This window comes from Papilio machaon, chromosome 7 (genome assembly GCF_912999745.1).
Source record: "Papilio machaon chromosome 7, ilPapMach1.1, whole genome shotgun sequence".
Taxonomy (NCBI): domain Eukaryota; kingdom Metazoa; phylum Arthropoda; class Insecta; order Lepidoptera; family Papilionidae; genus Papilio; species Papilio machaon.
In genome coordinates, this window is record NC_059992.1 from 3,992,093 (window position 1) to 4,001,808 (window position 9,716).

The 9,716-nt window shown below is 32.2% G+C and overlaps 2 protein-coding genes across 3 annotated transcripts; both read right to left on the reverse strand.

Moving 5' to 3' along the window:
- Positions 1-502: 502 nt before the first annotated feature.
- LOC106714887 (protein fuzzy homolog) lies at positions 503-3,263 on the reverse strand. Of its 2 annotated transcripts, XM_014508005.2 has the most exons (8): positions 2,801-3,263; positions 2,589-2,710; positions 2,189-2,456; positions 1,872-2,069; positions 1,449-1,648; positions 1,093-1,271; positions 801-933; positions 503-686 (listed from the first exon to the last, which is right to left on the reverse strand). In XM_014508005.2, exons 1-8 carry the CDS (start codon positions 2,876-2,878, stop codon positions 629-631), a joined length of 1,236 nt encoding a protein of 411 aa, XP_014363491.2. In that variant the 5' UTR covers positions 2,879-3,263; the 3' UTR covers positions 503-628. The 2 variants fall into 2 exon arrangements, with proteins under 2 accessions (XP_014363491.2, XP_014363492.2); XM_014508006.2 differs by lacking the exon at positions 2,801-3,263 and having other exon boundaries at positions 2,189-2,442; positions 2,589-2,701.
- Positions 3,264-3,454: 191 nt separating this feature from the next.
- Positions 3,455-8,416, reverse strand: LOC106715077 (sodium/hydrogen exchanger 9B2; the record flags this gene model as incomplete). Its single annotated transcript, XM_045678627.1, has 12 exons — positions 3,455-3,598; positions 3,675-3,858; positions 3,993-4,157; positions 4,241-4,395; positions 4,476-4,647; positions 4,806-5,020; positions 5,220-5,389; positions 5,575-5,806; positions 6,170-6,312; positions 6,705-6,729; positions 8,290-8,313; positions 8,404-8,416. Coding segments are annotated over 12 exons (1,572 nt in total), but the record flags the coding sequence as incomplete, so codon positions are not given.
- Between the last annotated feature and the right edge of the window lie 1,300 nt (positions 8,417-9,716).

Here is a 9,716-nt window from a genome sequence, read left to right on the forward strand (position 1 = left end):
ATTTTTTGAAACTAATGTAGAATCAAATTAATTTATTATTGTAAAATCCGAATCATTGAGACTTGTTTTACATTATTTTATTTGTAACAATAAATCATGTAATGAATTTATTTAATATAAAGTCAATATTCTAAATGCATGTATTATATTTGAATTATAAAGGTTGGTCCACACTATGTTTATCTCGCGCTAATAAGCTATATGAGAGACAGATTGAGAAAAAGCGTGAATTTTTCATTAGAGTGAAGATTTTATGATTTAGACTACCTTGGATAAAGCATGTACAATGTTATAATGTATTATATTTAATATGAATCACAACAAAAGTCATTCATTGATGGATATTGAATATGGAGAATAATTGAAATTATTCAAATATAGGCCTTTTCTGTATTTATTTTGGTAATGTGGCCTTTAAAGTAGACTAATGCTCCAATCTGGTGAAGCACATTTTGTGTTTGTGTTTGAAGATGCAAATAAAACAATTTTAAATTATTCCTATTTTATTTTTTATTAAAAATATGATGTGTAATGGACGGATTATGCAATACAAGTTGCAGAAGCTTTTTATACATCTTATCCACAACCTATTAAAATAAAGTATACCTTCTATTATCATTACATTATCTTACCAATGTATATCTTTGTTCGTAAGAAATTCTTGTAACATTTGACTGGTTAATAATCTGAAAGGAAAAAAAGATATGAATCATAGATTAACTTTATCTTTAAATATATAAACTACTAGATACTGTTCCATTTCAAAGTAACTGTACAAGTAACATTTTTTAATAGCTCACCTCATAGTGTGTGTTGGTATCGTGGGAGCGTAAAGTACACAACACAGGAGGTTAGTAGATCGTTGAGCGTGACATTTGTGGTACTCAGAACTCCAATATGTTTCGGTTATTTTTCCCAGAGATTCGTCACTGTCTGAAAAATTTAAACTAAGTTTCCACTGCCAAAAAACATGTTCAAAATCATATTAGTGTTCACAAATAAAATGAGAGAATGACAATATGTTTTTGTTATTCTTTGTTTATATTAAATATGTTGAAGGATAATCACAATAATCCTTAAATAAATTTTTACCTTTATCTAAAATTTCTCTAAAGTTCAACTCCGGCGCCAAGTCCCTTGCTGAAGTTACATAAAACGTACGCAAAATGTCCATGCGATGGGACCCCGACATTCCACGACCTTTTTGATTTGATAATTGTAGATGGCGGGAAAATACACACCTTCTTCGATTTATGTTAATAAGAAGAATGCTAAAATTAGAGCAACACACTAATAATAACCAGGCATCTAGTGCAAGTCTATAAATATATTCACATGAAGGAAAATAAAAAAATGGATATGTGTACACTATGTTAGATGTTAGATCATTACATCTCTTCAGAGCGCAACTTAAAATATTTTTAGTTATAAAACCTTACAATACATACCCTAAAACACATGGTTCGAAAGTAATACTGCCTGGAAAGTTTCGTGGATGAACAAGCTTAGCTTCCTTTATAATCTGTGCGTACCCTTCCCAGCACTGTAGCACAATCTCATCTATTTGAGACAATGCGGGGGTCGCGCCGCAAACCACTAGCACATATACATCAGCTAACAGTTTGCATGTTACTGCTCTAAATGCTACCTAAAATAATTTGTCATTGTTTATAAATGACACAGTAGTAGTAGTAAAGATATCAATTCTGGAGTATTCACTTTTTTGTAGGATGGGTTGTTATGATTGTGTTTCATCAGGAGTTATAATTAGATTTTGACAGTAGATAACTATTAACCATTTTAAGAATCAAAGTATTACTAAATACATAACAAATAAATGAATTATAGTAATATATTTTTTGTTGTCTTACATCAGGACTCATATACGGTAAGTATACCAATGTGTCTCTTAGAGGTGCGCCATCTTGAGCCGCAGCCAATAGGAGCAGCAATCTCGATTCTCTTGGGTCTAATTCATAGAAATCGGAGCTTGTTGCTACTAAGTGTCCATGTATACTGAGACACGCCCATCTACCAGTAACTCGTTCTGCATAGGTGTCTAAAACTTGCTAAAAACATTTAAATATTAGTGAAAAAATCTAAATGTAAATTAAAAGAAATGTTAATTATTATTATTTTTCAGTTTTTATTATTAAAAAAAGCAAAAGCATGAATATTATGTTGTTACCTGTAGGTGCTGTGCTTGTGAACACAAAATGCTCTGTGTAAGGTCTAAAACTAAAGTCATTGATGGCACAGAATTTGGGTCTAATGATTCCAATAAATAATCCAATATTGGATAACATTGTCGTAAGTCTCTTTTTAATTGATCTATGTTCTTTAGATTTTCCAATTCTTTTTTTCCAACACAGAATACCATAACATCATGTATACAAGCAAGTAGGAGTTCTAGGTCACATTCTAGTCCTCCTGTTACTATACCTATGAGTGTCACACTAAAATTAATAAATTGTAATTAAGTAATGGATAACCTAAGTCCCTTTGCATTTGATAGTTTAATTATGAAAGGTTAAAAAAGTTTTAACTAAGAAAATTATTGCCTCTAATTATATGAAAATATTATGTACCTCTTATAATATTCCTTCCAAAGTATACTACCATTTTCAACTTGTGAATTAATTACAGATAAGTTGTGGCATTTACTGAACATGTTTATTCCGTGAAGTGAAGCAATGGTCGAAAATTGTATCTAAACAAAAATATTTAAAATAATTTTACATAAAGTTAATTTAACATTTCAGAAATCAACATTTAAATCACACAAATAATTAATACAAACATTTTCATTGTTGCCTCGTTTGCGAGAAAATATTGGCACGCCACTTTCCGTGGCTACAGCTATTACAATTGCGGACATTTCAATTCAATCGTTTTTATGTATCTGATTCCTATAATCTTACTACTATTTTAGAACATATAGATGCAAAACATTAAACGTTGAAAGTATTCCAATATCAGAATGAACGAACACAATCCATCTAAATTAATGACATTATTTTTGCGTATTTTATGGTCATAATGTTGTTTAAGATTCGATTTAAAAGTTAAAAGTTTTGTTTTGGCCTCCTTTGGGTTTGTTTACATATATATACATATACGTTTTGAAGGGAAACCAGAGTTGGGTTTGTTTACATTTTTGACATCTCATCGTTTTTATACAAAAATTGACAACTGTCATATCAATCTTCTGCTGCGGATTCAAGTGTTTTGCAAAAAAAAACCGAGTGGTCTTTATTAAGTAATTTTTATTTCGCTTGTGTTTTTAATTTTTGAATAAAATTTTAAAATACATATAAGAATTATAAAATAACAATAATGTAACTATAGGCACAGTTTAGATGTGCTGGAAAATATTCCATCAACAATTGAAACTACACTGTTATTTGATTTCATATAACATTTGAGATAAATTAATATCCAAAATATATGAAATTATTAATTCATAACAATATTAACTAAAAGTTACAGGTTTTCTTAATAAAAATTTTCCATGTTTAATAATCTCACAATGGCGTTATTGCTGCAATTCTTGCACTTTCGACATTTCCTTCATTACGCTCAGGAGCTTTTGATTCGGCTGTAGTAAAAATAAGAAAAAAATAGTTTTTATTCAGTTCAATTGAATGAAGGAAAAGTAGACAGCCGTGACTTACTTTCTCGACTTAATAATTTCGGTCCAGTTATAGCAATAAGTATCGCTCCTAATGGTGCAGACAAAACAACGCTAAGAACACTCATAGCCAGAATTGTTTTAGCGTATTTTTCTTCATCAATAGGTGACAATCCAGAAGTTTGCCCGCTTCTTACTAAGTCTAACGCTGCCGGACCTAATGCTGCCTAAAAACAAAGAATTTATTTAGAATTCTATAACGCTTATATTTTTAGTATATTTCAATTCCTATTGTAGTGAAATCCTTACTGTATAAGTGCCGACTAATATCGGTAAAGGTTATGGAGATGTGATAAAATACCTGCACCGTAGCTTTTGCTAACCACGTCACTCCAATAAATAGCTTCTCTCTCTTGTTAAGTCCACACCCAAAGCTAACAAAAAAAGTGGCGATCATACGTAGTATTAGACATGTCACCAAACAAATTGCACCCATTTTTATAACCTCAGGATCAAGAGAGCTAATCTGTAAGATATCTGTACAAATTAATAAGAATTATAAAACATATTACATTTGTTTTTTGATGATAAATGAAAACACTTCTTTACCGTAATTTGTGCTCCTGTAAACGCAAAGAGTATTGGCTCGAAGAATATCCATAAGATTCTGAAGACATTACTGACAGGGTTTTTATTTACAACCCATCCTTGCTTTTCCCAAAAAAACGCTGCTACAAATCCCGAAGATACGATTGCCAGAGGGCCTGTATTTAAAAATATATTAGGTCCATTTGACATTCATAAATATTTATTTAACATAACAAATAAAATAGTTATTTTATACCTGCACCACTCCATCCAATTAAATTAGACATAAATAGTGAGAATAAGCCTCCCAGAAATAAAATCAAAAATCGCAACGGCACCACATAAATATCTCCTTTTTCTGGAATAACTGAAGCTATAGCCCCCCAAAGAGATCCAATTCCTATGCCCGCTAAAATTGACAGCGGTCCCTGAAAAATATATTTCTTTTAAATTCTGCTTTTGTATAACTAATAACCGAAGAAGTAGTTTTATCAACATTTGACGACTTCAGACTTTCAAACTATTTGATATATTTCAACGGTTTCTTTTTAAAATCAGATTGTGTATATGTTTTAGATATACAAACCACGATAATGTTGTAAGTAACCGAGCCCGTTGAGAACATAGCGTTTAAGATAATAGCGAACACGGCCACGCTTATTGAATCGTCGATCGCTGCGGCGGCGAGCAACAGTGTGGGTATGCCCTTAGCAACTCCGTATCCGGAGTCGCGGAGCCGAAACAGACATGGCACTACTACTGCCGGTGAAACTGACGCTATCATAGATCCTAGTAAAAAACCTGCAAACACAGCTAAGCATAGTTAAACCAATAACTCGACTGACTGTACACTCAATTTGGCATATTGAAGGCAATTTTTAGAAAGAAAACATAGAATTTCTCCTCACTCTTCGAATGTAGTGAAGTCTTTTACGCTGTAATAAGTGTAACAATACTATAGGCAGTTTTTTTAGTCTTGTTTAATAGTAAAAATTCTCACCCCATATCCATGGCAGTGATAGAAAAAAATGCGAGGACAAGCATACGGCGACACATTCAACTATCCATGGCAACAGGCCCAGTTGCAGTACTGCGGTGTAGTGCTTCTTTAAAACTTTTGCGTCGAGTCCCAACCCCGCTCTCATTAGTATAATAACTAGCGCTACTTTTCTAAAATGAAATAACATTTTTTGTCAATCGTCAAAAATCGTCAGTTTGGTCAAACAACGTGAACACTGACTAAACTTTATTTTTGAGACTTTATTTTTTTTTCAATTTTTTTCAAAAACAATCGATATTTAATTCACCTAATAAAAACTACGTGAACAAGATAACTGTCAATTGTTTTAGCATACCTCAGATCTTGATTAAGTTTCCTATATTTATCCGTCATGTGCACTAAGTGGAGGTTTTGGAACAGTATGCCGGTGAGTAGCATGGCAATTAGTGCTGGTAATGTGGTCACCTTCAGCCACAACCAGCCAATTAAGTACGCGGCGATGACTAGAATAGTCATGCTAAACAGTTCTCCATCTGGAGTTACAGATTCTCCAATTTCTACGTATGCGATACCCCATATAAGTAAGACTGAAATAAAATATTCGTTTAAAGAAACTTACGACAATATATACAAAGGATGTGATAACAAGTACTTATTTATTTCTACTGAATAATTATTTCGGTTATCCTGTCTTTCAGTATTTGAAATTTTTTATGGTTAGTGTGACTAAAAAATTACAACAGACGAGCTGGAGATAGCAAAAGGCGTCCCATGAGATTAAGAAATATGACCCAGGTGTTTAGTGTTTTTACTACGTTGTCCTACTTTAGACGACTTTTATGATGATTAAGTTGAAAATCCTTGATTTGTTGAAACTTTATAAACAGATAGTTGCAAAACGCAAGTAAGTAATCGTTATTTAACTGAATTGTTAAATAACTGTTACTTACAGAAAAGTAAAATGCAGATTTGTTGCGCTGACTGTCTGTACGTAGGGAAAAGTGGAAACGGAAATATCTTTTGCCACCATGACGGTCGCCAAGACGGGGTCGAATCAGGTTGGTGGCATCGTAAACACAGTTTATGCCAAAATCTGTAAATAATTTAATGTTTAAAAAATATATTATATAAAAATCAGAATTAATAAAGTTCGAAAGCTGTGTTAAGCGAAACAAAAGTACATTTTATAATGGAAAAGTCAAGTAACAGCTATAGTCCTAGTGGCGCCGTGGGTGAGAACTACGGCGCCCACTTTTTTAACCATGCCTTTAACAGGGTAGGTTAACAAGCTTATGTGAGACTCCACAGTCTTACAGGAGAGACACTCGCAAACTTGTGGCGCCCCTAACAGTCCTGCGCTCAGGGTGGTCGCCCAACTGCATCCTACCCGAGCGCCGGCCTTGCTAAGTTCGGTCTTACTCTTTTTATAAAACTTATTATAGATGTTTTGTTGTATCTTAAAAATAATATCAAATGAAAACTTACTTATAATTTTGTTTTTCTGTTTCATCTGTAAGTAAATACGTCAACTTTAATTATATCTAATATGATAACAATGTTCACCAAACCCTTGTGCATATAAAACTAATGTAGGTGTACGTTTATCACATTCCGCGTAATGAAAACCAACAGAATATCTAAACTTCAACAATATGAAAGCAAATATTTTATACATCCCATTACACTTAATATTGATAGTTAAAATGTTAAAATTTTAGATCGAAAACACAATGCATTGAGTTAGCGAATGAAGCTACAAGTAGTGAAAGTGTAATAACAATGAACGGAACAAATTATGATGCAACTTATTTTCACAATGAATGAATGAAGTTGGCGTATCTAAGCAAAAGCCGAAGTAATTATCAAGTGATTCTTTTTATGAGTTTTTGCTACGAAGTTCCTTATCGTGCGTTGTGAAAGGGGGCTAGACGGAAAAAATTCTTACGAAAAGTTGTCACGACACTTTTTGCTATAGTAAGTATGTTAACGACGAGCGCTACTTCACCATGGCAACGACGTGACAATATATAACGAAAATTCATAGAAATAAAATGTACTTCTTGTGAAGACTTAAGTTTTTTTATTCATATAATAAACATTGGTTCCTTCACTAATTACTCGAAAGGAACTTCGTTCCATCCGGGTGTCCCTTGACACCTCTCAAGTTTTTTTATTTCTAACTTGTATCATGAGGTAAAAACTACTTTTTATGGATAAAAATAATAATAATTATAACTTTTATAGGCTTTTACTTCATCTTTTAGTGAAACTTAAGTGGCTAACAAACAGTTGAAGTTAATAAATGAATAAAATGGAAAATGTAAACATCGGGACTGTTTGTTCGATCGTGGGTAAACAGACTCAATACAGATAGTGCGAGTAAGGCACGAGGAACTATGTTGAGACGTAAGGCTTTGTTGTTTCACATCAAATACAATACTGGCTATATTCAGTTCGCTTTAATTTAGTAATCTGTTAATATACTATTATTTTAAAATCAAACGCCCTGTAGGCGATTAAATCAGGTCAGATTGAAAGTTTTAAGAAGTTAAATTGCGCCTTGCCGCGTTCGTATAAAATTCTAATTAAAAAAAAATAGTAGGTACTACGGTTTAAGCTGTGTACGAGCAAATTTAAAAAATACATTTTGAAGTAAATTTGGTCTAGTAGTGGTCCTTTTAAATAACAACATTCGTTGCTGGAGTGTTTCTTCCGGAGGCCTTATTATAGCTCGTTCCCTTCCCATCCTATCTTATAAGGAAAGGATGGGAATGGGAATGTGGATTTGACGGAAAACGGGACGCATAAAGTGAAACGTTATCTTTAGGCAACGCAACTGCATTTCGGCGAATGCAGGTGACCGCTTGATCGTTTTCCACCTTATAATATTATAATGTAATATATATTTAAAAAAAACTGGTATATAGGTAATGATATAGATAATAATTGTATGAATGAGAGGTAATGTGACAAACATGATTAGCGCATGCATTTAATTGATTATGTTAGTAATAATAATACGAGACAAAAGTAAGTTGTTCATGCTTAAGATTCAATAAAAGTTATTTACCAACAAATGTGTAAACACGAACACCTAATGACATAAATGAAAAATATTTTAATTTTACAATAATTACAACGACTATTAATAACAATTAATAACGATCAAACAATAAATACACACCTGTCTGTTGATAATTGTTATATTCCATTTGTGAATTTAATATACTAATGAGTTTCCTGAAAAACAATATCATGTTAAAAAGAACGGATAAAATTGACGTCTATATTAGAGGAAGGTTGAAAGTAACGCCAGTAATGGAGAAATTTAGAAGCATAAGGGTATAGACTTATTATGCGGAGAGATGATGATCACATAAATAAGAAAATATATATTGAATGTGGATGGTGTCAAAGGTAGAGGAAGATCGAAGAAAGTATGGTGTCATAGAGGATATGATGCGTAAAAAGGGAATGGATTAAGATATGAGAGTAGTACTGTGCCGACTCTCCGTAAGGACAAGAGTAGGTTGATCATTATAAAAAACTTTTGGGTTTCATCATTGGACCGCGATATTAACGCTTACTCTAACTGTTAATTTCAGAGAGGAGAAGGTAGCATAAACAAATATTAGCATCAATATTTTTATTGTTATTTAATTAAAATACTAGTAATAGTCATATATGAGTTTAAATTAAAGAAAAGAGTTCCCGAAAAAAGACCTTAAGATTAATATGAAAATGAGAAAGATGTTACGTGCGGTTCGCTTTTTATAAGCTCAGTTTAGCTGTATCAACCATGATTTCGCAATGTTGAATTTTCATAAAATAAGTTATTGTGATTACTTCATATAATATTGATTTCGAAAAAATTTCTATTCTTATTAAGGAAAAGAAAGATTTCTTAAACCATAATATTGTTTCATGTGACTATTATGGGCAAAGGGAACTGGCCATTACAAAAACTTTAGTTTCTCACTAACTAAATTCGCTGCCACGATACTTAAGTTTTTAACGGACTATTTCGTAGAAATCGAAGAAAACTTAGAATGTAAGGTGGAAGACCGAGGATACTTGCCCGATGTTATGATTTTATAGAGAAATATTAAAAAAAAGAGAAAAGATTCCTTATAAAACAAACGTAACAATTACTATATTGGTGGCAACAAAAATATTTTTAACGTAAAAATAATGAAAGAATTGAATTACCTTACTCCGTGGTAAAAGACCTTGCATATGTTTTCTTTAAATATGAAGGTTTTAAATATAATTTTTACTAACGTTAAATATAAAACACTGAGCAAACAAATGACGTAAAGTAAGGAAGACTGCTGTGCGCGTACTGAATTAACGTATTCGCAGTGCTAGACCTGTATAACATAACATAATGTTTTGAAATCGCGACTCATATAAGTCAAATGTCAACAAGATTGTGTTTTATTAAAATGAGTCGAGTAAACAGTAGTCAGTAGTACAGTACATATATGAACGCACGCA

What these genes read in the sequence shown, in the direction of transcription:
- LOC106714887 (XM_014508005.2), bottom strand. Translation starts at nt 2,878, where the DNA reads ATGTCCGCAATTGTAATAGCTGTAGCCACGGAAAGTGGCGTGCCAATA. An exon ending in TAGAGAAATTTTAGATAAAG is followed by an intron (nt 934 to 1,092) that starts GTAAAAATTTAT and finishes TAAATTTTTCAG; the next exon opens with ACAGTGACGAATCTCTGGGA. An exon ending in ATACCAACACACACTATGAG is followed by an intron (nt 687 to 800) that starts GTGAGCTATTAA and finishes TTTTCCTTTCAG; the next exon opens with ATTATTAACCAGTCAAATGT.